This window comes from Pezoporus occidentalis, unplaced genomic scaffold (assembly GCF_034315485.1).
Source record: "Pezoporus occidentalis ecotype Australia unplaced genomic scaffold, CSIRO_AGI_Poc_V1 ctg313, whole genome shotgun sequence".
In the NCBI taxonomy this organism is placed as follows: Eukaryota; Metazoa; Chordata; class Aves; order Psittaciformes; family Psittacidae; genus Pezoporus; species Pezoporus occidentalis.
In genome coordinates, this window is record NW_026915084.1 from 157,501 (window position 1) to 184,825 (window position 27,325).

General features: G+C 61.6%; 3 protein-coding genes across 4 annotated transcripts in view; 1 reads left to right on the forward strand and 2 right to left on the reverse strand.

The window, feature by feature from the left end:
- The window catches only part of FKBP1A (FKBP prolyl isomerase 1A), a 46,108-nt gene extending 40,448 nt beyond the window's left edge, over positions 1-5,660 (reverse strand). Inside the window, exon 1 of the mRNA XM_062628306.1 lies at positions 5,653-5,660. The gene's annotated coding sequence lies outside the window, so the exon portion shown is untranslated. The remainder of the gene's footprint in view (positions 1-5,652) is intronic.
- LOC134168546 (tyrosine-protein phosphatase non-receptor type substrate 1-like) overlaps positions 1-21,981 on the forward strand; it is a 29,110-nt gene extending 7,129 nt beyond the window's left edge. The window contains exons 6-12 of the mRNA XM_062628353.1: positions 17,029-17,370; positions 17,529-17,843; positions 17,954-18,304; positions 18,538-18,639; positions 19,055-19,076; positions 19,487-19,526; positions 20,506-21,981. Of these exons, the coding sequence (XP_062484337.1) occupies positions 17,029-17,370; positions 17,529-17,843; positions 17,954-18,304; positions 18,538-18,639; positions 19,055-19,076; positions 19,487-19,526; positions 20,506-20,760 (1,427 nt within the window). The 3' untranslated portion in view covers positions 20,761-21,981. The remainder of the gene's footprint in view (positions 1-17,028; positions 17,371-17,528; positions 17,844-17,953; positions 18,305-18,537; positions 18,640-19,054; positions 19,077-19,486; positions 19,527-20,505) is intronic.
- Positions 21,982-22,058: 77 nt separating this feature from the next.
- Positions 22,059-26,646, reverse strand: PDYN (prodynorphin). Of its 2 annotated transcripts, XM_062628303.1 has the most exons (3): positions 26,295-26,646; positions 23,553-23,700; positions 22,059-23,327 (listed from the first exon to the last, which is right to left on the reverse strand). In XM_062628303.1, the coding sequence occupies exons 2-3, from the start codon at positions 23,679-23,681 to the stop codon at positions 22,782-22,784; spliced, it is 675 nt and encodes a 224-aa protein (XP_062484287.1). In that variant the 5' UTR covers positions 23,682-23,700; positions 26,295-26,646; the 3' UTR covers positions 22,059-22,781. The 2 variants fall into 2 exon arrangements, with proteins under 2 accessions (XP_062484287.1, XP_062484288.1); XM_062628304.1 differs by lacking the exon at positions 26,295-26,646 and having other exon boundaries at positions 23,553-24,007.
- Between the last annotated feature and the right edge of the window lie 679 nt (positions 26,647-27,325).

Sequence of the window (27,325 nt, forward strand, 5' to 3'; positions counted from 1 at the left end):
AACGGGGGGTGCAGGGGTCTCCCTGGAGCCCAGGGGGGCAGGAGAGGGCTGGCAGCGCTCGCAGGCAGCGGGACAAAGCTGAACTTGTGCTGGAGCCGGGGCTGAGCAAGGAGCAAAGGGAGGAGATGGGGATAAAGGCCCCGTGCCCTGCCCCGGGATCCTCCAGCTCCATGGTGAAGCAGAGACACCCTCCCCACGCTGACAGTGCCACCCCCAGGGGTGGGAGCCTGGGGCCATCGTGTCTCCCGGCGTCGCTCCAGCTCGTCCCATCCAGCAGACCCAGCCAAGGGCCTGATTTGTGGCTGTTTCTGTCCAAGATTGCCTTTGTGCTCCTGCTTTGGCCAGCCCTTTCTTTGCTGCTGCGAGAATGTGGTGGCCACGAGCCCATCCCCAAGGACAGACAGGCTGGTCCCTTTGCACATCAGCATTAGACAAACAGCCACAGGTCCAAGAGGGACCCCACAGGATCCGCACAATGCCACAGGTGATGTCATGAGGACCCCATATGCCGTGAGATCCAGGTGATGCCATAGGGATGTGGTGCCAGGACACCGATGGGGACCAGCATGAGGAGCTGGAGGGACAGCTTGGAAAGGGTGAGAGGGACACAGAGACGCTTTGCTTGTCCCCAGGATTGTGCCCGCTGGCTGCCCAGTGCTGTGCTCCTGCTGGGAGAGGAGCACAGGGCAGGGAGAAGCCCTGGGATGCTCCATGGCCAGACCCTAACCCCACCAATTCCAAACCTGCCAATTCTCCCCTTCACAGCTCCCCGTTTCTCAGGTTTTTGCTTGGAAAGCCGGGAATGAAGCTGAAGTAAAACAGTGACATGGGCTTGATGCTGTTCCTGATTTATTTTGCATCTTATTGAATCTTCTTCCCTGGTTTCACAGTTATTGTGGGGTTTTATTAAAGGGGATAAACAGGTCTGGGACTTGGGGTTGTCATAGGAACTGTTTCAGTGCTGCAGGCTCACCACCAGCCTCGTCCTCCCCCCTGGGTTCCTCATGCAGTGAGGATCTCACTGGCACTGCAGAGGTGTCTCCAGCCCCCCCCAAGCACTGGGGCACGCTGTGGGACCCCCGGGTGTCCCTGGGGGAGGTGGGCCCCGTGCCCACAGCCATGGGGAAGTGAACCAGGACCCCTGGGCTTTAAGCTGAGGAGAGGCATGGAGGATGCTGCTGGTTGGTGTGGATTCTCTGGTGTCTAATGGAGGGTTGTGCTGTTGCACCTATTATACTGGGATGCTCTCTGTTCGACCTGGAATGATTTTCATTAAATCCCTGGAGCTGAGGGGACATGGGGCAGATCAGGGGCTGCCCTCCAGCCCTTCCCCATCTCTTCTATGGCAGGCAGAGGGGGCAGGCAGTGCAAATGAAAGTAACCTCATTTCAAAGGGATTCCTTTGTTCCCAACACTCCTTTGGCCTGTGCAATCCTTCACCGCGGGATGTCGTGGAGGCCAAGACTCTGGCAATGACTGAAGAGGGATTTCCAGGGCCGTGGGACTAACAGGAACATCCAGTGCTTAAGAAAGACTCACTTTGTGCGTTCCGTGCTTCACGGGACACTGCTCAGGAACAATCACCCTCTGGAGCCGCTCGGGAGGTGGATCCAGCTGCGGTGCTTGGTCCTGCCAGCGCCCCAGAGAAGGTTCCAGGGGAGGTCCTGTGTGTGCTGGGGGTGCCATTGGTGGATCACCCATTGGGGTGGTCCTGGACCCTGCCATCCACACGCGCATCATGCCCGGAGCGGGACACGCTGCGGTGCTCCGTGGGGTTTGTCCCGGGGCTGCCGTTTGGGAAGGGGAAACCCTTCGGGAGCTCCGGTTCCCGAGGGCAGGGAGCCGCGGGGGTCCCCGGGGCTCCCCTCTCCTCCTGGCACGCAGTAACCTCCAGCCTGGCGGCAGTCCCGGCTCTGGCAGAGCCCCGAGAGCGGCACAAGCGGCGCTTGAGGAGTGCAGGGAGAGGGGAACAACGTTTGGAGGGGCAGGAGCCGGGGCAAAGCAGCCGCTGCGGGAGGAGCCGGCACCGGCTCAATGCGAGCTCTCGGGGCGCTTTTGGTGGCCCCGGACGTGCCCAGCGGTGCTGCCAGCACGGAGGGGCTGTGCCGGCGCCAGCGGCTCCCAGCGTGGGGCGGCAGCTTGCCCAGCGCCTTGGCTCAGCACCGTGCCCGTCAGCAGGATGCGGAGCCTCCGTCGGTATGCTCCATCGCCTCGGCCGGGCCGGCCGCAGGGTGGGCAGCGCAGCGGGAGCAGCGACACGCGGGCTGCAGGAATTGCTTCTGACAGATCCATTTGTTCCGCAAGGTTCAGCTTAATTTCATAATGGTACCGGTCGCTATGGCAACGTGTAAAAATAACGGATCCCCGAGCCCGGCAAATCCCCCATAAACAGCGCCGGTCTCTGGGAGCCACAGCATCCCCCTGCCCGCAGCATCCCCCTGCCCGCAGCATCTCCCTGCCCGCAGCATCCCCCTGCCCGCAGCATCCCCCTGCCCGCAGCATCCCCTGCCCGCAGCATCCCCCTGCCCGCAGCATCCCCTGCCCGCAGCATCCCCCTGCCCGCAGCATCTCCCTGCCCGCAGCATCCCCTCGCCCGCAGCATCCCCTGCCCGCAGCATCCCCCTGCCCGCAGCATCCCCCTGCCCGCAGCATCCCCTCCCCATCCCCCTGCCCGCAGCATCCCCTGCCCGCAGCATCCCCCTGCCCGCAGCATCTCCCTGCCCGCAGCATCCCCTCCCAGCATCCCCCTGCCCGCAGCATCCCCCTGCCCGCAGCATCCCCCTGCCCGCAGCATCCCCTGCCCGCAGCATCCCCCTGCCCGCATCATCCCTATGCCCTCAGCACTGCCTCGGCCGCTGCCTGTGCAGGGGTTAGTGTTTGGGTGAGGATTCACACCATGAGTAATTAGTGGTGTTAACTGCTTATGCCTTGGGATGATGATTTCGGTTGCTAATCCTTCGGGCTAGGCAGAGCTCGCAGCGGCTAATTGGGTGGATGTCATTAATGCTGGCGGCCAGGAGCTGCTGCTCAAGAGCCGGAGCATCCCTCTTGCGTGTTGCAGGGGAGATGCTTTGCTGACAGCTCTCTTGGTACCCAAGCCCCAGCCATGGCGCTGGTGCCCACCAGGACCGGACCCTGCAGCCAGGGTCCCCCTTCACACTACAACCCACCCTGGAGCTGTCGCACACACACATGCAAACACATGCACAGGCAGAACAGGTTCCCCACACACGTGGACCCCTCTCAGCAGACATCAGCTGGTGCCAACGCGTGTCCTGGCTCCAAGGTTTGCGGTCACTGCTAACAGATAATCCCAGGAACGTTTTCTAACCCTGACAGACATCGCACGGACCCTCTAAATCCCTGATCCCCGGCGCGGCTCCCGCAGGCTGAGCTCCGGGGCAGGATGGCAGCGTTTCACAGCTCTGATTTGCAGCTCCTTATCAGGGCCAGGCCGGACCCTTGGGACTGATGCAATCACCAGGAGCGCGGTGGATCTTGCACAGACAGAATTAATCCTCGTGCTTTGCCTTGTCCTTCAGCTTCAGAACAAAACCAGAAAGCAAAGCAGCACAGACCCCTCGCAGAAGCATCTTCCTCCAGCTCCCAGCAGCAGGACCAACACGGAGCTGGGAGTGCTGGGTTCTGCTTGGTCTCAATGGGACCAACGCAAACAGCCCCCAGCTCTGGCACAGGGAGGTTGTGAAGCTGCAGAGGGGATGGTGTGGGGACAGCCAGTGTCAGGGCTGGGATGGTGCTGGTGGTGTTGGGGGCTGGTCAAGACAGCAGCATCCCCATCCAGGGCTGTCTCACTCTTTTGGGGGATAATAACGGGTGACACGGGGTGGTACCAGGTCTCCTGCACCCCAGCTCAGCCCTTCACTGGGGCATCTCCCCTTCCCCAGCACCACCAGTGTCTGTCCAGCACAAATTCCCCCCCAACCAAGCCTGGGCTTCAACATCCTGCACCCCCGCCGGTGCCTCCAGTGGGAGTGGGAAGCGATGGGCTGGGATGGTTTAACACCATCAATCCCCCCGCGTTAGCATTTCCACTCCCAGCTGCAGCTGCCATGGGGCTCTGTGAGGCCGCTCAGCCTGCGGTGAGCTGCAGCAGCCCAGCGCTGCCTGCTCCTGCGGCATCGGGTGTGCTTTCAGCAGAACAATCCGCAATCAGCAAAGAGCCCGCAGAGGACGCATGAAAAGGAAAAGGCAAAAGAAAACCGAGCCGATGCCGCTCCTCCCTCAGCCACGCTCCTCACCCGCACGGTGCCGGCCAAGGGGACACCAAGGTCTTCTCCAGCATCGCCCCATGGGGCCGTAGGCTGGAAGGCAGCCACAGTTCTCATGTGCATCCTGCACCCCATCCGTGCACTGCAGCACCCCAGGAGCCCTCCAGGCTCTGCCACACGGGCCCTGGGCACGGCCACGGCACCGGCAGCCCCAGGCTAATCGTAGGGGCAGCTGGAGGCAGGACGGGTTGCATCCTATATGGGGAACCATCAGCAGCTCTGGCAGGGATCTGACCCATTGGTGAGAGCCAGAGCTGTGGGGGCTTGAGAGGGTGAATTTGTCTGGTGTCAGGGTGAGAAGGCCTCCCAGGACCTAAACTTGGCCATGGTTTTGAGGAGCTGCCTGTGCATTGTGGGGCTCTGGGTACCGGCACTGCCACCCCTGTGGAGCAGCACCGTGCAGAGCATTCCCCCCTGGAGCAGGGATGGAGGCTTTGGCTCAAACAGCTCCCAGGAGCCTGTCAATGATTAACACCCAGCTCCGAAACAGCCCCTGCGGGGCTGGAGCTGCCTGGCTCCCTGCCTGCCTTCCCTGTCCCAACAGCCCCACTGCTCCCGGGGCTGAGCATCCCCCCCATGCCCAGACTGGGGTAGGGAAGTGCCGCAGGGCAGGCACCGCTCAGCTCCCACCGTGGCACCTCACGAGAGCTGGGGTGAGCCCCAGGCAGCCCCACGGCTCCCAGGAAGTGCATGAATCGGGGGGCAGGATTGGGGCCACCCTGTACCCGGCACTGAGCTGCGCTGGTGGGGGGGGGGAGCTGCCTTGCACCGTGGTCCACATCCCTGTGCTGGGCCCGTGCTGCGGATGCAGGAGGCTGCAGTGTGGGGCTGCTGGGGCTTTGCTCACCCCCTGCACACACAGCAATGAGCAAAGCCTCCTCCAGAGCAGGATCCTACCAGTGAACAAAGGTCACCACGGCCCGCAGAGTGCTCGGGGCAGTGAATGGGCACCAAACCGGCCTGGCCAGGTCCGCGCTTCCAAACCACCCCTCGCAGCCGGGTTTTCCTGGCCTGTCAGCAGTTTCACCCTAAACCCCCGCTGCCCATCGCCTCCAGGTCAGCCAGGGCCACTTCCAGGCCAGGCACAGGATATAAACCACCTTTCCTGCTCTGACACAGCCAGGAGGAATTCCCCCAGTCGGAGGAGTGCAGGGCTGCATTAAGGAAGCCTGGATGAGTTACTGCGTTACATGGCACTGGGATGGGTGAGCTGTGTTGCAGATACGGTCCCTGCTGTAGCTCATTGCATCCCTTCTTGCTCAGTGGATGGTGGGGGACAGCCCGGTTCTGCTGCAGCAGCCCAGGACGATGGTTCCATGAGGACACTGGGAGCATCATTCCACACCAGTGCAGCGCGGCGCAGGCAGCGCCCGCATCCCTCCCTTGTGATCCATAAAAGTCAGTTTATGGGCTGGGAGGGGACGGGCTGATGCTGGCAGAGCACTTGAGGGCCATAGAACTAAGTGGGCTGTGATTAGGGACGCGGAGGCTGTGGTGACAGGCGGCGGAGGCGGCTTCCTTGGAATACCCCGCGCCGGGAAGCACCTCCCCGGCACCATCTGCACCAACCGGCGGGGCCCAGGGCTCAGATGAGGACCTGAGCTAGCCCAGCTCAACCTTAAATCACAGTTAATGCTTGACTGAAGCAGAGAAGCTGCGGCTGCCCCATCCCTGGCAGTGCCCAAGGCCAGGTTGGACACAGGGGCTTGGAGCAAGCTGCTCCAGTGGAAGGGGTCTATGCCCATGACAGGGGTTGGAATTAGAGGCCTTTTGAGGTCCCTGCTTACTCAGCATCCTGCACAGCCCACCCCTGAGTCAGCAATCACAGCCTTAACGAAGCTCCTGCAGCTCATTTCCCCTCCCAGGCCCTCTCCCACATAAAGGGGTGAGCTGAGGACACCCATCCCTAGCTGCTGATGGTGGTGGGTGCTGCTGTAGGAGCATGCAGTGACAGACAGGTATGATACACACCACTGCCCCTTAAACCAGGGTTCTCAGTGCTGGGGTGCTCTTGCTGTGGGTGCTGCTGCCTTGGTCCCTTCAGGTCACGGTCTGCCTCGGTTGCTCCTTGCACACAGGCTATGGGTCACTTTTTCCCCTCCCCATATTAACATATTGCTTGTTCTAAGTTAACATCAGATAAACTAATTTAAGCTCTTTCTGTACTGGATGTCTTGGATTAAATTGGCATGGTACCTAATGAAGCTGAAGCTCCATTTGTTGTGCTGGAAGCCCTAAATATCAGCAGTGTAATTGGTGCTACCTACTTTAGAAGACATTTGTGTGGTTTTTTTCCCCCCCAGCCTAAAACCCTGTGGGGATGATGTCTCAAAGCCCGAGGGATGATGGGGAGAAGCAGGAGGGCTTTAGGATGTGTCTGCCTGGCTCATGGACTGGGCAGGTCATGAAATCCAGCACTGGGGCTGGAGGAGGGATGGGATAAATGTGCTGTGTCCTGTGCCTGGCTGCTCCCTGGCTGCAGGGAAGCTGTGCTGTGCACTGGAGCACATCTCGAGCAGGGCTGGGCTTGGCTCTGATGCGGTCGCACACACATCAGGCTTGTTGTGGTGAGCCATGGAAGCACCATCTCCCAGGGTGCTGGGGCTGGGCTGTGTTTGGGGCTGGGCCTGGATGCAACCAGGCAGCTCCGAGCTTCCCTGGGGCAGTGAGGATCTGCAACCCCAAATGCCTCTGTTTGTTATTGGGTTACTGTGGAGGGTTCCCATGGGTGCTGGCTGCTTGCTGGTGCTCAAGCACACTTCTGCAGCCGCAGCCCCAAGCCAGCACTGCAGGATGCTGGTTTTAGGGTGTTTTCTAGGCTGATGTCCAAAGCATTGGTGTTTTCCCTGTGTTTATCTCTAAGCTTTCCCTGTTGCTTTGGGTTTTGAGGCTGCACTGAGCCCACAAGCTCTCTGGGACAGCACTGTGTCCTGGTGCTTGTCGCTCAGGCCATAGGTAACCTCCTCACTGCACTGTACTGTGCTTGTCTGAGGCTGGGGAGTGTGGATCCCAAGGGAGAAAGTCCCTGGCAGGGGAAGAAATGCAGTCCCTCCATCAGCAATGAAACGTGGCTCATTGGCAGGCCCAGGTTTGGCACCAGCAGCAGGAACCGAAACCAGTTCCATCCCTATTACTGTGAGTCCCCCTCCAGCAGAAGCCACCGCTGTCCCCTTGGGCTGCCAGTGCTGGGAGGGATGAGACAGGAGCTCGTTAGGGGATGAAGGAGCTGTGTGGGCAAAGCCAGTGCTGCAAGGTCCCAGCTTGTGGCTGGGATCACCCTGGCGAGGCTCCAATCTCCCTGTTGGGTGCTGCCAGGCTCAGACAAGAGGGTCTTGGGCCCCTCTACAGATGGATGCTGCTGCCCTGGCCGGGGGTCCCTGTGCAGGGAGAGGTCCCCATCTCCTCTTGGGGAGAAAGCACTCGCACTGCCCATGCAGAGCTGGAAACGGGGAAGGGCAGAAGCACACTGGAGCTGGGATAGCTTTGGCTGGAGCCCTCACCCCTACGATGGGGACCAGAGCCCTGCCTCCCTCCAGCATCCAAACCTGCCAGAGCGAGTGATCCCAGCCCGGCCGGAGCACGTGCTCTCCCTGGCAGGGTGTTGGCTGTGTGATTCAGGCTCCTCGCTGTGCTCCAGGCTCTGACAATCAACCTGTTCTTGAAAAGCTCTCCTCAAACAGCCCTGGTGTCCCCCCCACGCTGCCTGCTCCTGGGGCTGGGGAGACCTGGGCTCCGAAAGCATCCCCGTGGGCTTGAGCTGGAGCGTGAGGATGCTGCAGAAGTGAGTGCAGCCTGGCTGCACGCCGCAGCACAGGAGTCTGGCAGCGCTGCCCGCCCTGCCAAGCAGCCTCCTGCTCGCTGTGGGTGTTTGGTGCAGGAGGAAGCTACTAATGATGGCGCTGCACCTCCCGAAATGCTCTGCTCCTGCTCTTCTCGGGCATGGGAAGGAGCCCAACGCTCTTTCCCCCCGCCCAGGTTCATTGCTAGATGGGCAGGGGTTGCCCTTCGGGGTGCATCCTCCAAACCCCCCATGTTCAAGCAGGTCCCTGCGATGCCAAGTGGAAGGGCCGTGGGCAGGAGGGGAGGCAGCTGAGCCTGCCCATATGCTTCCTAATGGGGAGCAATAGCAGCTCTTCCCGGGAAGCTCGCGCTGTGCCATCTGCTCTGCTGTGGTACCTTCTCTTGCAGAGCTTTTTTAAGCTCTAACTTTCCTTCCCAAGCGCTCGGCGGCGGCTGCTGCTTGCATATGGGCTTGTCTCCACGTTGTGATCGCCTCCAAACAGGTTGCCTGAACCTTCAGCACCGAGCAGCAGAACAGCCCAGACAGGCTGAAGGCAGCCAGGCCCCCGGGAGCTGCGCTTCCAGTTAAAAATAACCAGGGAATTGGCTGGGAATGGCTGCGCCGTGTCCCCAGCACCTTCCCTCTTGCTGGGTACCCGCTTGCCCTGGGTGGGTGCCTGCTGCCGGGCTGTGCCTGGGTGGGACGTGCTGCCCCATTGCACTGTAGAACCATGGGGTGATTTAGGCTGGAAGAAACCTTAAAGCTCCTCCAGTTCCAACCCCCTGCCCCGGGCAGGGACCCCTTCCACTGGAGCAGCTTGCTCCAAGCCCCTGTGTCCAACCTGGCCTTGAACACTGCCAGGGATGGGGCAGCCACAGCTTCTCTGGGCACCCCGTTCCCAGATTCCCACAAACCACCGCTAATCCCGTGTCCAATGGCTGTGCAAAGCAATTCCTTATTTCCATGTCACGCCGCATGTGCGGAAGGCCAAAAGCCAAACCCAAGGGCTCCTCTGGGTCCCTGCAGCTGGCTCTCGCTCTCGCCAGCTGTGTGAAGGGGAAATAAACACAACGGGGTTTAAGCACCTCGGAGCAGCGCCGGCCACAGGGTGCTTTACAGCAGGAGAAGCTGCGGCTTCGGTGCTTGAGGGCAGCTGGGGGGGTTCCCAGAGGGAGGTGCAGATGCCTGGAGGGGCCGGTCCTGGCTTCCAGCAGCTAAATTAAGGCTGGATGCAACACATGGGCGTAGCTGGGGCCGAGGGGGAGGCTGGTGGGGCTGGGAACGCGCAGATTGATGGTGCCAAGTCCCATCAGAAGCTCTGCTGTTTGTTTGTGCGGGGCTCGAAATAAACCGACAGCCCCAGCGGCTGCCTGGGCAGGAGGAGGGAGCCGGCAGGCGGTCCCCCGGCACCCAGTGTGAGCTGTGGGTTGGATGGGTGCTACCTGCGGGTGCTGGGAGCCCCCACTCAGCTCTGGGCTGTAGAGAATCTGCCCCATCCCCGTGTGGGCAGAGGGAAGCGGGTGCTTTGGGGATGTGCTGGAGGTGGGGGCTGCCAGCATCGGGTCTGGCTGTAGGTGACTGTGTCCATGCGGGGGAAGATGCTGGTCCCTGGTGTTGAGGTTGCCGTGTGTGGGGGGAGAAGCTGCTGCAGGTGCAGTGGAGAATGCGTCCTTGTGCCTCCCTGGGGAGGACTTTGTGTCAGAGAGGAGCAGGGTGGTGCAGGGTCTGCATTCCATGGATGCTCACATCCAGATACTTTCCCCTTACTTAGACCCGTCTCCCGTTGCAGCTGCCTCATCCTCAGGGTCTTGCCTGCCACGGGCTCCTGCTAATCCTGTCCTGCTGAGGGGACATCATGGGGATGTCCCCGTGCTCCAGGGGTGCAGGGGGCCGGCAAGGAACCTGGAGAGTGGCTTTGGACAAGGGCCAAGAGGGTCCGGCAAGGGGAATGGCTTGAACCTGCCAGAGGGGAGACTGAGATGAGCTCTGAGGCAGAAGCTCTTCCCTGTGAGGGTGCTGAGGCGCTGGCACAGGGTGCCCAGAGAAGCTGTGGCTGCCCCATCCCTGGCAGTGTTCAAGGCCAGGTTGGACACAGGGGCTTGGAGCAAGCTGCTCCAGTGGAAGGTCCGTGGAAGGGGCTGGAGCTGGAGGAGCTTTAAGGTCCCTTCCACCCAACCCACTCTGGGATTCCATGATTTCCTCTCTCCCCATCCACCTCCTGTCTGTGCCACCCCAGGGTCCCCTCTTCACTTTGACCCCCCTAAGCTGAGCTGCTCCATGCACGTGGCACCTCCAAAACGCTGCCTGTACATCTCCTGTGGGCAGGGGCATAACATTCCCCGGCGCGTTCAGGGCCCCCGAGGCCGCTTGTCCCCAGCACCCCGGTTCCAGCGCAGGGATGCTGGGCTGCACGCAGTGTCCGGTGGCTTCGGGGGGATCCCAGCCCCAGCCCACCTTAAGGCAGCAGCGCACCGGCGGGACCTTGCGAAAGCCAAGCGCGCTGCGGGGCGGGCGCTGCTCGGTGCTTCGCCCCCGCCGCTGGGAAGCGACCTTAGACCGGGACGGACGGACGGACACCCCCCCCCCCTCCCCGCTTCGAGCCGGTGCCGCCCCCTTCCCTCTCCACCCTCCCCGGTGCCACGGTAACGGCGCGGAGCGGGCGGGGAGGCCCCGCGGAGCGGTCGGTGCCGGGGCCCGGCCCGGTGGGTGCGGAGGGGGGGGGCCGGGCTGTGCGTGCGCTCGGAGCGGGGAGGCGGGAGCCCAGCCCTCCTTCCTCATTCGGGGCTGGGGCAGCGGCGCCCGCTCCGGCCGCAGTCTGCCTTTCCCCTTTTCTTCTGTTATTAAACCCAAAAGCGAAGCGAGGAGCTCCGCAGCATCTCCAGCCCCCGCTGCCCCGACACCGCCGGCGATGGAGCCGCTTCCCCGGAGCCCCTGGCCGCTGACCTGCCTGGTGCTGCTCTTCCTGCCAGGTAAGCCACGGCCCTGCAGCTCCCTTTGCTCTTCCCGTCTTTCCCTCCTTCCTTTCCCTTCCATCCTCGCCTCTCCCCTCCCTCACCGCGCACCTCCCGACCGCGACATGATGCCGTTCGGTTTGACCTTTCTCCGCGGTGACCTAGAGCGCGGTGATGGGCTCCCCTCCCGCAGGGGCCTCTCTCCGCGGCTCCTCCAGCAGCAAACTTCAAGGCAGACATTCCCCTTCCCAGCCAGACGAGGGAATTAGGCAGGGACGTGAAGCGGCATGTTGTTTCCACCCATTTGCTAGCACCCCCTGCCAGCTACGTGAGAGGAAAATCTCTGCAAGCCCAAATTCCTGCTCGGAGGTTGTGATGGGGAGGATGGTGGAGCAGGCAGGGGGGAAGGCTGTGATGAGGGCTACCGGCCTCCTCTGCCATTAACTTCAGATATGCCCCATCAAGGCCAGGCTGGATGGGGCTTGGAGCAACCTGCTCTGGTGGAAGGTGTCCCTGCCTGTGGCAGGGGATTGAAACCAGATGAGCTTTAAGGTTCCTTCTAACCCAAACCATTCAAAGAACTTGTTTTTCTTGTTACCCCCCTGCTTCCCCCCCCCATATAGTTCTTGCTGCTCCAACCCAACTGTTGAGCGCTGAAGTGGTGGGATTGCACCATCCCTGCAGGCACCTTGCGCCACCCAACCCTGCTGTGAGCATCAGCCATGGGGCACCCCGGGCTCCTGTGCTACCCCCTGTGTCCTGCAGCCCTCCTTGGACTCCTGCTGCCGGCCTCCGGCACGTCCCAGGGCTCCACCAGCCCCTGGTGCTGCAGCATGAGGCGATCGGGGTTTGTGCTTGCTCTCTGGCTCTTTCCCTTCCCTTACCAGCAGTGGGAAGTTTCTCGCCCCACCAGGAACGAAGCCCTGTTGTGGCTGCTGCTTTCAAGGAGGTTTTCTTTCTAGGATGTTTCGTTTCGGTGCTCTTCAGGCTAAGGAATAGCTCCCCTTCCTGCCCACCTCCAGGGAGGATGGGGCAATAGCCACGTGCCTTCAGGAGCACCTTGCTCCTGAGCTTTTTGCCCGGTCGGTCCACAATTCCCACCTTCCAGTGGGGTCCCACTGCAGATAACCCAGCCCAGGCTCCCATGTGGGGGAAGCCCATCTTCTCCCAGGCCCATCGGAGCTATTCACCACCAAAGCATTCCTTGGGCAGGGAGTTGAGCGCAAACTTGAGCAGAAAGCAAATGCTTTCAGCACAACACTCCTTGCTTTGAGTTGCCTGATCACAACTGAGAAGTGTTGGCCCCAAGCTGAAAACTCCCAGTTGCTGAGAGCCAAGAAGGCTTTGGCGGCGAGCGGTGCTTCCCGGTGAACCACTGTGATTTCCTGCCACGGGAGAATGGCTCCAGCAATGCGCTTGAGTTTAATTAAACGTGGCCTTGGGAGTAAGAGCCCCATTTTCCCAAGCCAGCCACAGGGAAAGAGCCATCCTGGGGCTGGAAGCCGTGCTTTGCATCCCTGATTTCGGGTGCGAGCATGCGGATCCGAAGCCTTCACTTCCATGCGGTGAACCCGCCTGGGCCATGGCTCAAGTGAAGCCTGGGCTGCAGGAGAGCTGGCCCAGGCCCCTGCAGCTTCCACAGCGCTTCTGCAGAAGCGAAGGGGAAAGGGAAGGTCCTGCTGGAGCTCTTCCTGTAGGGCAAAGAGAAGCGAGGTGCTCGGAAGCTGGGTTGCAAAGCCCCGTTGCAAAATCTGTGCTGTGCAGGCGCTTTTCAGAGCCTCCCCTAAAGAGGAAATCTGTTTGCTCGTGGGGCTCTGGCTTTCGAGCTCAATTTCTGCTAAGGCTGTAGGAGGGAAGCTCGCAAATGGTGGCTGTGTGTGATCCGAGGCTTCCTCTGATGTCATGTCTGTAAGATACAGCCTTTACTACAACCCTCGCGGAGCCACACCGGGATCTGCGTGGCTCAGCAGCTTATCCCGGGGTCTCTCCTCTTGGCTGCCCCCAGACTGCAGATTCCAGGCCCTTTTTATAGGCAGCACCTGTTAGTTTCCCCCATAGGCAGCCCGACTGCAGGTGAAATTCCAATGGGATTATTTTGGGGCTTCTCTTGCCCTTCAGCAAGTGCCCGCAGGGCTCTGGATGCCGGTGGCCAGCTGCACGCTGCTTCTGGAGCACGCAGCCACCCTGGAGCTGCTCACCCAGCCCCTTTGGAAGGGGGAAAAAAGCTCTATTTTTATCGGGAAGCATCCGAGCAGCCTCTCCTGGATTCAACCCCAGCCTCTCGCAATCTGTTCCGTATCAAATACTTCAAAAGGTGGAATACAGGGGGAAGGAAAATGTGTCACCGAGCTGGGAAACTTGCGTCGCAGCGGGAGGGCTGGGGGTGATGCTGCTCCCAAATTAAACCCGAATGCCAGGAGGGAGGCTCTGCCAGGCCAGGCGCAGCACGATGCCATTGCTCGTGCCGCTGCTCCAGGCTGGAAGTGCTCCGGGTTTGCCTTGCGAGGGTGCTCCCACCTACATGGGAATCGTCAGGTGATGCTTTGGGGGGCTCTGATCCCCTTTGCTAACTCCGGAGTGTGGGGTAGAGCAGATTGCAGGGGCAGAGCACCTGAGCTGCCCTGGATCTCGACAGCAGAAGAGTCAGTTTGAAAGCGAAGTCTTCAGGAGCTCCTGCCATGGGGTGGCACCGTCAATGTGCAGGTGGGAAGCAGTTTCGTGCTGGAATGGGGAGAGATGGGGCTCGTGTTTGCAGCACGAGGACCCCCCTGCATCCCATTTCCAGGCACACTGGGAGCAGACCCGGTGCTGGCAAACAGCAACTGGGAAGGGGCTCCCTGGCCCTACCTCTTACTGGGGTGAGCACGCAGAAAGGGGAAGGAGGGAGGCTGCCGGCTGCAAGGAGAAGCTGCCATGGGGGGGGGGGAAAGGAGGGAAGGAGCCGCAGTGGAAACTTTGTGCTTTCGAACTTGCATATTCTGGGGGTTTCTGACAACTTCCCCTTTGTGTGTTCCCATGGCAGGGGGTGGCGGCATCGCCCTGGGGCTGCTGCTGCAGGAGCTTGGAGGGGGCTTGGTCAGGATGGTCCCGCTGGGTGCTGCGTGCTGCCGGCTGCTCTGACCGGGGCTTGTGCTCCTCGGTGGGAGGCAGGAGCGGGTCCTGTTAAAGTGACGTGTTGCTAACGTGCTGTATCATGGCTGAAGCTCATGTTTAATAGATCTCCTGCAAACCCTGAGCGGGGTGAGCTGAAGAGCGGAGCTGTGTGTGAAAGGCTCTAAAGCAGCGAGGCGGCTCATAGCAGAGCACATGGGAAAATACCCCAAAGCCACGTTTTAGTCCTATCTAAGAGGCTACCGAGAGCCACGTGTGCCTTCTGCAGTGACCGGCGCTGCCCGTGCAGCCTCCTGGCAGGCAGCATGGGAGCAGTGGGAAGCCCTTTGTTCCCTGCCTGCTCTGGGAGCAGCAGCACTGACAGAGAAGCCCCGTATGGCAACGGCCCTGCTGCAGCAGCACCTCCAGCATCCTGTCACTGGGCAAGGGCACGGGCCCTGCCTGCAGATCCCTCTGCTGCTGCTGCCGGGAGAGGGGATGATGTGAGATGCACAGGGAGCATCCATAACCCCGCTCCAAACCCCTCTGCCTGCGAAGGTAAATCCCTGTGAGCCCAGGAGCCTTGGGGAGCTACAGCGCCAGGGGTGGCTGCACTCAGCTCAGTTTAACTGCCCCAGGACCCCATCGCTGCACCCAAGAAACATACTTCAGGGATGAGCAACGCCTCTGTGCCCACCCCAACCGTGCTCCGGTGCTGGGGTCAGCTCCAGGACCCCAAGGCAGGCGCTTCCCCCCACGTTCCCCCCCTCCGGCACGACGCGTGGCTCGTGGGGAGATGGGACAGATGGAGAGAGGGAGGATGAAGAGGAAGCGCTTGGCTCGCTGCAGGCTGGGCTCTGCTGCACGGGGCGGCGCTGGCCCCTCCGAGCAGGGGACCCTTGTGGGGCTGCAGGGGGGGCACTGCCCCACACAGGTCACTATTACACAGGGGTGCAGAGGGGAGCAGGCGGCGGCTGCTAATGAGCAGAGTGAGCAACCAGCAACGTGGCCACCGTGGGGATGTGAAGGGGCTGGCGGTCCCTGTGCTCGCCGCAGCCTGGTCCATGGTCTGGGTCACATCCCCATGGCGAGAGGTGAATGACGAGGGGCAGGTGATGCTTCTGTGCTCTCAAACTTCCTCTGTGTGTTTCTTACCCCCTTCTTGGGAAAGGTCAGAAGCAGAAGGCAGTGGAGAAGCTCAGGAGATGGAGCAGCAGCAGCGTGCGCCCTGTGTCACCGTGCTCTGCACATGGCGCACGCAAACCCCCGTGGAGGGCAGGGGCTCTCTGCACTCTGGTTTGGTGTCACCCAAGAAATGTGGATTTGCCTTACAGAGCCCAGATGCAAGACCAGGGATCAGCCTGAGCGATGCAGTTCGGATGTGACACAAGCCAGGCTTCTGTCTTTCAGCACTTGCCTTATGGGGCAAGCTTGCTCTGGTGCTGAGTGCTGCTAATGCGTTGTCCTTGACATGGCTTTGAAGGGAAACACCAAGAGCTGAAGGTTTTGTCTGTGGGCATCTGCCTATGATGTGGATGCAGCAGCCTAATGCCCTGGGCAAAAAGCCTTTAATTTGGGGAGCCCGGATGAAGTGGTGGCTCTGGCCATTGAGATCATGTAATTGTGCAGACAGTGAGAACATCTGTGGGTGCATCAAATACTGCTGGAAGTCAGGAGGGATTCACGGCTGCCAAAATCCCTCTCCAGGCTCTGTGGGAGCCAGCCTTGGCTGGGTAGGGGCAGAGCAGCCTGTCCTGCAGCGGCTTCTCCTGGGAGCATCCAGCCAAGGGTCTTGGCCCATCCTGGGGACGGCTGCAGGGGACCAAGAAGTCTCTGCCCTGGGTTTTATCTGCGGTGGGATGCAGGAGCTACCTGTTCAAGCCTGATGCTCTCTGCATGACCGTGACACCGGTTCCGTGTGCCACTTGCCAGCTCTGGGGTTGCAGCAGCCAGCAGTGCCTGGCCCCTGTTATCAGCAAGGTTTAAGTGGTTCTCCCATGTTGCTTAAAACTATTTCTTTAAGCAGTGACCTGTATTGAAATCTCATTCAGTGTGGTTGTAGTAATGATGTTGGCGCTGCCAAAACCAACCCTTTGAGAGCCATGTAGGCTATGGGGTGGCTTATTCTGCTGCTGTAGCTACTTTAAGGGAGAAGGGAGCAGCAGCATCACTGGTTCATGGGGCTGAGCAGCTCCTGGTGCATCCTTCCTGCGTAGTGGTGGGCTTGGAGCCCCATCCCTGCCCACTCGGGTGCACTTTGTTACAGCCTGCCCATAGGGAGAGTGGAACTCCTGCTGTTTTCCTGTTAGGTGCTTCTCCCTGTGTGTAGGAAGGTGTATTGGCACCCATGGGGGAACGCTTGGGACAGCAGGTCTCTGGTTGTGTGGGGAGGTGCAGTGGTTGGCTGGAGGAGGGATGCTTGGAAGGGGAGTGCTCTCCTCTGTTGGCAATGAGCAGGGCTGGCATTGGCCTGACTGGCACCAGCTTTGGCTCATGGCTGTGCTCTGCTGGAAGGAATCAGGGCTTGGAGTCACTGCAGAAGTGGGACACTCGGTGCAGTTCGTGGCATTGCAGCTGCGAGGGGAGCTTGTGCTCTGGAGTGCCTCGGATCCTGCGCCCTTGTTTCCTCCTGTGTGACAGAGCCGAGCGGCGATGGGAGGCAGCGGCTGTGCCGGCAGCTGGGAACTGCCTCGTGTCCGAGCTGCTCTGAGCACCACGGGGGTTCACTGGCACAGCTCTGCCTGGCTGGGAGCACAGAGGTGTCTGATGCTTCTGTACCTGCAATCACTGCCCTGGGCTGCCTGCTACCCTGGTCCCCACTACCCGGAGCCGTGTGCTCAGCCTGGCCCAGGGGTGCGGAAGGGAACCTGGTCGGGTGTGCGGTGCCAGATGTGATGTGGTCTGATGTTCCCCCCAGGTACCAGTGCCCAGGACTTCAAGCTAGATCAGCCCCAGGGCAATGTGTCAGTGACAGCGGGGGAGACGCTCACCCTGACCTGCACCACATCTGGAGATGGTCCCATTGGTCCTGTGAAGTGGCTGAAGGGCTGGGGCAGTGAGAATGAGACCATTTACGACCAGACGGGCACGTTCCCCCGTGTGATGAGGGCAGCGACTGGGTCCGGCACAGACTTCACCATCCTCATCAGGGACGTTCGCCTCGAGGATGCCGGCACCTATTACTGCGTGAAGTACCAGAAGTCTGTGCATGGTGTTTCGGTGTTTAAGCGTGGAGAGGGCACTGAGGTGTCCGTGTACGGTGAGTGGGGCTCCCAGAGCAGAAGGGGCTGGGTGCTGCCCCAGGAGCAGGTGCCGTGGGTCACCCCTGGCCATACCCATGTCCCCATGGGAGCCCCGGGGCCGGGCAGGGCTGGCAGAGCCCGGTCTGACGGCCCCGTTGCTTCTGTTCTCCCGCAGCCAAACCCAGCAGGCCGGTCGTGTCCGGGCCAGAGAGCAGAGCAGGGCCGGGGCAATCGGTGCCTTTCACCTGCACGGCCGGAGGGTTCTTCCCCAGAGAAATCGCTGTGAAGTGGCTGAAGGACGGGGCCCAGATCTCGGCTCAGCAGCCCCAGGTCACCCCCGGGCAGACGAAATCCTCCTACGACGCGTCCAGCACCGTGTCGGTGACGCTGCAGGAGGGCGACGTCCGCTCGCAGCTGCAGTGCGAGGTTCATCACCGCACGCTGCCGGCCCCGCTGCGGAGCAGCTTCCAGCTCAGCCGAGCCCTGCGAGGTGAGGGCTGGGGGGGCCGCGCTGCGCTGTGCGGCTGCCGCGGGGCACGGGGCGCGCTGCGGGCAGCGGGGCCGGGGATGGCCCGCACCAGGCGCTGCCTCTCTCCCCAGTGCCCCCCAGCGTGCAGGTGGTGGCTGAGCCGCCGAGCCCCGTGGAGCTGAACAAGACGGTGAACTTGACGTGCCTCGTGAAGGGGTTTTACCCGGGAGACGTGGCCGTCGCCTGGCTGGAGAACGGGACGGAGATGAGCGCGGGGAGCGCCCCCCCGCCGGCGGAGACCCCGCGGGGCTTGTTCGAGCTGCGCAGCCTGGTGGAGGTGCAAGCGACGGAGGAGAAGAACGGGTCCGTGTTCACCTGCCGCGTGGTGCACGACGCCCAGGGCCCCATCAGCGGGACGAGCACCCTGCGGATCGCTGCCCCGGCCAAGGGCGGGCTGAGCGACCGGTCCCAGACTGATAACGGTGCGTGAGAGCTGCAGGGATGCTGTAATATGCCCCCCCCCCCCCCAAGCTTAGAAACCCCCCCCACATCTGGTCCAAGGACACAGCATCTCCCTATTGGGGTTTGGGGGGTTTTCACAGGTACTGATGTATTGTCCTCAGTGCTTCAGGTGTCCCCCAGCTGTGAGCCTGCAAGGACTGGGTCAGTACCAGTGTTTTCAGGCCCACAGTGACCTTTTTCATTCATGTTTCAGACAATTTGGTCCTCATTTACATCGTGGTGGGGGTGGTCTGCACCATGCTGGCACTGCTGGTGGCTGCAATTCTTTACCTCATCCGGGCAAAGCAGAGCAAAGGTAAGGAAAGCAATGGCAGAGGAGAAGCTGCTCCTGACCCCCTTTTCCCTCATCTCAGGCATCTGGGGATGCTGAATTCCCAGCTCTGCTCCTGCAGCTCCTGCCCAAAGGGGAGGACGGAGCGGAGCCTACTGGGCTGGTTGCAGGGAAGGCTCTGCCTGGTTGCTGCTGTGTTCCAACGGCTGCCAGTCAAACCTGCTTGTTGTTCATTGTGCCCAAAATACCTGACCCTCCCCTGCAGCTCCTGCAGTGAATGGAGCGAAACCCCAGCAAACTGCAGGCATTTGCCTCTGGGGAAAGATGTGTATCTGCTCCTGTAGCAGTCTCTGCATGGGGGCTGGCATTCCGTGGGGAAGGAGGGGGGTCCCGTTGTTTCCTGGTCTGTTTCTTTCCTAAACCATTTCTCTTCCGGCAGGTAAAAGCTCACCATCAGCTAGGTAAGTGCAGACCTCTAGTCACTGATTAACCCATGGGCCCTTTGAGCTGGACAACCCAGCCTGCAAACAGGCTCCTTTGGGGCTGGGATGCAGCTGGATCCCTAAAAGCTTGTGAAAGGGAAGGCCAGGAGCACAGGCGCTGCCCCTCTCCCTGGTTGTGGTTCTGCCCTTGCAGTGATCTTGTACCCAAACACTTGGCTCTTGGTGGCGCTGGACAAGTGGGTGGGAGGTGGGATTCCAGGGATGCAGCTGGACCAGCAAGTGAGCAAACACTCATCGGTGGGGATGGGGACTCATCCTGCTGGGTGCTGCTGCAAGGAGCTTGTTCTGCATCCCCCCCCCAGCTGCTCCATCGCAAGGGAAGAGGCAACGGGGCCTTTGCTTGATGTGACTTTTGCTCCCCTTTTCAGGTTACATGAGCCGGAAAAGAGCAGCGAGGCCAATACCCAGGTGATGCACTGACCCCGGGGAGGCAGCGCAGTGGGGAGGCACCGGAGGCAGGAGGAGGGTGGTTCCTGCATGAAACATCTCCGTGCCTCCAGTGGAGGGTGGTGGTTCCCCTGTGAAGCACCAGAGTCTCCACACAGCGGCAGGAGAGGGAAGGAGCGCTGCCCTGGCCATGGGGTAGCCACTTCCAGCATCTTTTCTGCCTTCGCCCTCTCCTCCTTCTCCTCCTCCTCGTGGAAGTCTGGGTTTGTGGTGCCTGAGAGCCAGCTGTGCGATAGCCAGCCAGGCTATTTGTGGAGTTGTTTTGCATTCGGTGACGCAGCTACGAGCAAAGTCGTGATCAGCAGCAATCTGTCCGTCCCACCCAGCCTCTGCCAGCTCCGGCGTGGGCATCGCTGGGCAGCCTGGCCCCTGCTCAGTCCCTGCACCCGGAGTACGCCTGCATCCAGGGTGATGGGGTGGCTCTTGAGTCACGGTGCTGGCGCTGAAGCCTCTCAGTGGTGGTTTGGAGATGTAATGTGGGGTAAAGCATTGCTGTGGGGTTGTCCTAGCCGGCTGCTGGCATCGCTCCTCTTCATCACAGCCTGGTTTGTGTTGGAAGGGACCTTAAAGCTCCTCCAGTTCCATCCAGGGACCCCTTCCACTGGAGCAGCTTGCTCCAAGCCCCTGTGTCCAACCTGGCCTTGAACACTGCCAGGGATGGGGCAGCCACAGCTTCTCTGGGCACCCTGTGCCAGTGCCTCAGCACCCTCACAGGGAAGAGCTTCTGCCTCAGAGCTCATCTCAGTCTCCCCTCTGGCAGGTTAAAGCCATTCCCCTCTGCCTGCCCCTACAGGCCCTTGTAAAAGGTACCTCCTGTACAAGCAGAGACCAAGCTGCAGTGGGACCGACTTCACTGCAGGGTTTGGGCTGGTGCATGGGTGGTCATGGGGAAGCTCCTCGCTCATGCTTCCAAAGGAAGAACTCCTGGTGTCCCCCACAGGAATCCGACCCCAACAACCTGACCTACGCGGACCTGAACTTCGACAAAGAGAGGAAAACCATCCGCCGCATGGTGGAGATGAGCCAGCAGTCGGAGTACGCCTGCATCCAGAGCAGCCGGGCGCCCAACGGCGATGACAACCTCACCTATGCCGACCTGGACATGGTGCACCTCAGCAAGGCACCCCCGCGGCCGGCCCCGCGCCCCGAAGAGGCCGGCTCTGAGTACGCCAGCGTCCAGATCCCGAGGAAGTGAGCAGGGCTGCAGCGGGACCCCCGCGTCACGGGGAGCCAGCCTGCCCCTGCCCGGGAGGATGTTCTTGGGAGCACCGAGAGCGATGTGAAGATGCGCTGCGGTACCCGCGTTTTGGGATGGAAATGGAGCCCCCCGCACTGTGGGGGTTGGCTCCCATCCGCAGAGACCTGATTTTGGGGGGGGGGGCAGCTTTGTCCCGGGGCTGCCGGCTCCATCCCTTGGGGATCCCCCCCGTAGCCATGGGGACTGCTCAGCCTCGGAGTGCCGGGATTGCCCGTGAGCGGGTTAATCCAGCAGAGCAGCGACAGTGCCTCCACGCCGGCTCCCATGGGAATGCCACTGCCGCCCTGACCCCGCAGGGATGGGCTGGAGCCCCTGCACTGCCTTCTGGGGCTCTGCTGCCTGGAAACCAAACTGGCTTTAAAGGAAGGACCGGAGCGTCCGCATCTCTCTTCCCAAGTGTCCCTTCTGCGGGCCAATGATGCTGGGAAGGCCGGCGAGCCGAGCCCCCCCCGACCCCCCAAGGCTTCTGCCCATCCTGCCGCCCAGGGAGGCTCCAGGTACGCCCCCCCCCCCCCGGCACAGAGCATCCTTTTCATCACCCTCTACACAGCCTTGCCCTGCCCCGGCACCCACCAGCGCTGCCCCAGGCTTGTACAACGCGTGCAGCTCGTCCCCGGCCGGTGCCCCCCCCCAGCCCGGCTCCCTCCCCGCAGGTACCGTGTAACATGTTTTGACTGTTCGCCATGTAACTGTTAATTTCTCGAGCTAAACCCCAATGTTCCGTGCTGTACGTGGGTGTTCTGCTGTGTACTTAACACTAGAATTAAGATGTGCAAAACGAAGACCGAGGCCCCAGCTACGACCCCTAAACCCCACAGAGCTCTAAAGGGACTTGCACAACCCCTCCCCAGCTCTAGAGCGGGGGCCAGGCAGGTTGCCCCCAGCCCTTCCTTGGGGATCAGTGTCTTCCAAGTGCCCCCTCCCTGTGCCCCACTACACAGGGACACCACCCTGCGCTGGCTCCCATAGCACCCGGGTGGCCTTGCGGCATGGGGCTGGCCCCCCATGGTTGCTGGGGGGGGGGGGGGGGAGGGCTGGAGGGACTGGGGATGTTTTGGGAGTGGTGGGACTGCTTGTACAGAACTTTTTTGGTTTCTTCTTTTTGCTTGCGAGATATTTTTATAATAAAAGTGGAAAGTCCTGTGCTGCTCCCCCCCATCAGCGTGTCCCCGTGCACTGGGGGCTGCCTGTCCCACAGCAGGGAGGGGGGAATCTCAGCTTGCACAGGGAGGAAGAGCAGCAGGAGGTTGAGGTTGGGATGAGGGCTATAGGACTGGTCCCCCTGGGCACCTCTCCCCATGCAGCCCTGCTGCATCCAGGGGCAGCAGTGATGGTGCGTGGGGTCCTGCATCCCCATCAGCATCCATGGCACAGGCAGGGTACCACTTCATGCTGCCTGATGGTCTCGGCTGGCACCCCTGGCACCCCCATCAACCCACCAGGCCCCAGCTTCAGGGTGCATGGTCCCTTCATGCCAAGGGTGTGGAATGGCCCATGGAGGACGCTCAGCACAGCTTTGGCTTTGTTGGCATCTGCCTTTTATTGGCTTGGGGGGGGGAAGAAGGGGCACAGGTCCAATGCTCCAGCTCATCCTTCCCGGTGCTCAGAGGCCATTGCCCTCTACATCAGCCGTGATGGTTCCCAGACCCTGCTGTGCTCTGCAGCTGTGGGAGGGTGGAGGATATGGGTCCCCCCCCTTAATTTGCCCCCCAGGAGCCCTGGGGCTGGACCCGCAGCCGCACCAGCAGCAGCCAGAGGGGTGGCACTGTCCCCTTGGTACCTGGGGTCCCTAAGGGACTGGCAGGTGAACCAGGGAGGGATCACTGGGGATGGAGACCTGTGGTCCCCTGGGTGGATGAGGCAGGGATGACACCGGCCACACCAGACTGGGAAAGGGATGGGGCCGGGGGGTGACGGCACAGTCCAGGCTGGCAGCGTGGGGACCCTGATGCCGGGCTCTATAGGTCCAAGACCTCCCCTGAGTAGGCGCTGGGGTCCTCGTCCGCCCGCGTGTTCACCTTGAACTGCCGCCGCAGGAAGCCCCCGTAGCGCTTCTGATTGTCCCACTTGAGCTTGGGCCGGATGCGGCGCATGAAGCCGCCGTAGCGCTTGTGCAGCTCCTGCCCCTCGGCCCCGGCGCCCGTGGGCTCCTCCTCGCCCCCAGCCCCTGCCAACCCCGGGTAGTCCTCGGGGGCCTCCCGCTCCCCGGGCTTGCGGCCGAAGCCCCCGAACTTCTTGCTGAGGCCGCCCTTGCTGTGGGCGTTCTCGCGCAGCAGGGACAGCAGCTTCCCCTTGGACATCTTCATGAAGCCCCCGTAGCGCTTGGCCGGCGCCAGCGGCTGCTCGCCAGGACCCAGCTCCTGCTCCGGCTCTGCCTCCTCCTCCTCCACCGGCTCCGTCCCCTCAGCCAGAGCCACCAGCGGGGCCAGGAGCGCCAGCGCCTTCCTGCACGTGTCCCACTCGGGGCCCGGGGGTGAGGAGCCCTGGCATTCCCACAGGCACATCTGTAAGACAGCAGCCCCAGGACCCCCACTGGCATCACCTTGATGCTCCGGGTGATCCCTGTTCTCCATCCCACCCTGCTTCTGCGGTTCCCACTACCCAAGCACGGCAGTCCCTGTCCCTTGTGATCCCAAGCATAGTGAGGTGCTGCAGCTCGCCCGCGCCCATCACCCTGGGGTACCCGCACCACCACCCCGTGCAGCAGCACCCGTGATGCTGTGACTCACCAGGGGCCAGATGCTGGTCTCGGTGCCGTGGGTCTGTGCTGCACAGAGGGAGCACTGGGTCACGCAGTTGGCCGATGCCGCCGCAGCCAGGGAGAGGCAGAGCACCAGCACCAGCGCCCTCCGCACCATTGCACCCCACAGCCGCTGCCTGGGGAGGGAGAGACAGAGCCCATCAGCCTCCCTGTGCTGGCATCATCACTGCCCCACCGGCACCCTTAGTGCAGGGCACCTTCCATCTGCACCTGCAGGGCTGCTCCTGGGGACAGGCACCAGGACACCGTGCCCGTGTAACTCCGGGTGCTGCTCCTGGGTCCAGGCAGGGAGAGAAGGGGACAGGAGTGACTGCAGGGGTGCTGCAGGATGTGATCGCTCACCCTGGCTGCAGCCTGATCTTTGGCACAAGCCCGGAGCCTCTCAGGGCCCCAGGTCTACTGAGGTCCGCAGAGGCCATCATCCCATCCCACCCCATCTGATCCCCATCCCATCGCTCTCTCCTTCCACACCATTAGAAAGAAAAGCCCCTTTTTGTCCTCACTGTTGAGTTTCTCTGCAATATTGTGATCCCCACATTAGCACAGAGGAGATTAACCACGGGCTCTCCCCCTTGGCCTTGGGGAAGAAAAGCAAAACAAATGCAGCCACCGGCAGAAAGGGGACAGGGTGATGCCATCACCAGATATGAAGCCACCCCACACCTGCACCTCCCTGGTTCCTCTCACTCCCACTACTACTGCTTCTGCTGCAGCAGAAGGAAAGGGGAAAAGCTGGATTCCAGGCTCAAGCCTACCTGCAAGCCAGGACCACCACCTCCCAGCCTGCCTGGAGCCAAGCCAGAGCCTCTCACCTTCATGGATGAGACCAGGGAGAGCTGAACTCATGGTGCAATGGCTGGGAAAGGGGCTGTGCTGCTCCAGAACCCCTCAGCAAGGCTGGAGGGGACAGTGCCAGCCCTGGCTGCGGTGCCACAGGACCACGGTGCCACCGGGACCATGACAGCCCTGGGTGCAAGAACCAACCCCAAAAGGATGCGCTGGCAGCAAGCCCCTGCCCACCTCCTTGCCTGCTTTCATCTAGGGTGGAAAGACATGACCCAGAGGGATCTGTTACACATTAATGACGCATATCAGAGACTATTGTATTCTCCAGCACTATCTGCTAATGCTCTGTAATTGGTCCTGATGAAGAAGTGTTAATGCCACGGTATTAATTCAGGCTAGATTAAAACTTCATTTGAATTAATCCACACCGCCGTGTGTCGCGCTCTCTGCATTCCCCGGCTGCACCGCGCAGCCCGGAGCGTGGCACCTCTGCCAGTCCTGGCACCGGGATGGGCACGGAGGGACCTCAGCCAGCCCTGGCCACCAAGACACAGCAACGGGACCTTGGTACCGCACTGAGACAGCACCGATGAGCGAGGACCTGCTCAGGTAAGTGCCGGCTGCAGCACAGAGGGGAAGGAAGCTCCTGAGAACCACCCGCTGCTTCCAGCGGCTCCACTGGGAATCTTTTCCCTTCTTCTTTTCCTACCTGTTTCCCTTCCCTTGCCCGTGCCGTGTGCCGGTGTCACCGGAGCAGCCTGCAGGGATCACACCATCAGTGTTCACCCCATGCTGCAGGTGCGACCGGCACCGCACAGCTCAGTGCCTGGCATTTCAGACATGGTGTGTCCCATCCCTGCCACCCGGCTCCATACGGAGCACTCCATGGCACTCAGGGGAGCTGCAGCGTGGCCAAGGACCCTCCATGCCCATGCACCCCAGAACACCCCACTCCAAATGTGCCTTGTCCATCTCCCTGCTCCTGCCGCCAAGGGGTGTGTGTGTGGGAGGGTGACTGGGAAAACTGGGACAGGAAAAGGGAGAAAAGCAAAGGGCTTTGAATAAAAGCGAAAAGCAGCAGCACACAAAGGGGGGAAGAAGAAAAGCGGAGTTAGAGCTGGATCCTGCATTACCTGGAGGAGCACCGAGGCTCCGGAGCCATCCCTCCTGCAGGAACACCTCGGTAGCGATGCCAGTGGTGGGTCCTGGCACATCCTACCTGTGTCAGGCGCCTGCCGGGATCCCCTGCTCCCCATCCTGCTTCCACTCGAGTGCTCGGTGCCCAGGTTTGCTTGTGTGTAGAAAAGCCCCAAGCTGCATCCATGCACCCCGGGGCCAGTTACAGACCCAAGGAGGGACGGGGAACCCTGGTGTGTGCCAGAAAGCACAAGGAGCGACCCTGCATCCTGATTAACCTGTGGTTATTGCTAGTGGGATGTGAACAGCTCTCCCAGATCTCTCCTCCCACACAGGTCTAACCTGGGCAGGTTGGGACCTTGCACGTATTGCTGGTGGAGACGAAGAATCCCTTTCCAGCAGTTCCTTTCCTCACCTTTCAAAACGATCTGGAAGCACCTTCGGGACAAGGCTCTGCCTAAAAGACAACGACTTTTGGGACAGCATCACAGCAAACCCCAAGCTGCTGCTTGAGACAGAAACCTCCCTCCGTCCTCTCCCCTGGCTCCCTTTGTCCCTCTTAGCCCTGTGTGACCCGAGGCCAGACGTGGCATCAGCATGGAAGCAAACCCCAGCTCTGGACAGCAGCTCGTGGGCTCTGAGCCCGCTCGAGGGACGAGGAGCACATGGCCGCAAGCCCCTCCGTGACCCGCTCCTGGCACCACGGCTCAGGTCTGCTTGTCGAGTCCCCCTTATTGAGTGGCACCACGCGATGGGAGCGGGGCGGTGACCCCGGCTGCAGCCCTACCTGCGCTGTGCCCTCGACGAGCCGGGTCGGGACCGGCGGATGCGCTCCCTCCGCGGGCGTCAGGCTGAGCCGCTCATCGGCGGTGCCGGCAGGGCCGCGGTGCCGCCGGACTCGCCACCCGCCGCCTCTCACCCCGCTTTTATGGCCACGGAGTCTCCTCCTGCGGCGGGGCCCGGCTGCGCTCGGCGCCGTGGAGCCAATCGGGGCGAGGGAGGCTGTGAATAATCAGCCCCGCAGCATCCTCAGCACCTCCCGAGCAAGTTCTCCCGCTGTGCCAGGGGCTCCCCAAAGCCCCCTCCCGGCTGCCCCGAGCACTGGGGTGCACGTCCCATCACTGCACTGCCATTGACAGCACCCCAGCCTCGTCCATCAGGGCTGAAACTTATGCACCAGACACAGGAGGTGGCAGCTCGGGGTCCATCTGCCCCCCTGGCTGTGTGCTGGAGGGGTTTTGCTGCTGGGGGTGTGAATCCCCCCTGAGCATCACATTCAAATCCTGCCCAAGGGGGATGAAGCCCTGATTCCCCCCTGCGCCCCGCGCTCCAGGCTGGGGAGATGCTGGGGAGAGGAATGAGCCCATCTGAAGTGACCAGGACAGGCAAAGGAGGGTCTTAACACACTGGGAAAGGCTGGTACCCCTCCAAACCCACCCAGCCTGGCTGCTGTCAGGCATCAAAGCCCTTGCACAGACACCCCCCCACCATGTCCACACTGTCGGGGCTTGGACTCACCAGACTGCCCCTCTGTTCCCCCTCTTGAGGACAAGCCCACAGAGCTGAGTCAGAGGGGCACAGAGACCAGAGTGGGAGGATGGAGACCCCCCGAGCCCCCAAAGCATCCCTGCTCACCCCCAACTCCTGTCCAAACACCTCCAAGCCTGATTTGAGGGTGAAGGAGGGCAGCACCAGGCAATACCAGACCCTCAGCCCATGCACCACTGTCCCCCTGCACCATGTCACGATAGAGGTGTGGGGCTGGGGGGTCCAGGGCACAGACCCCACGGGTCCGGGCCAGCCGGTCCTGTTCCTGCT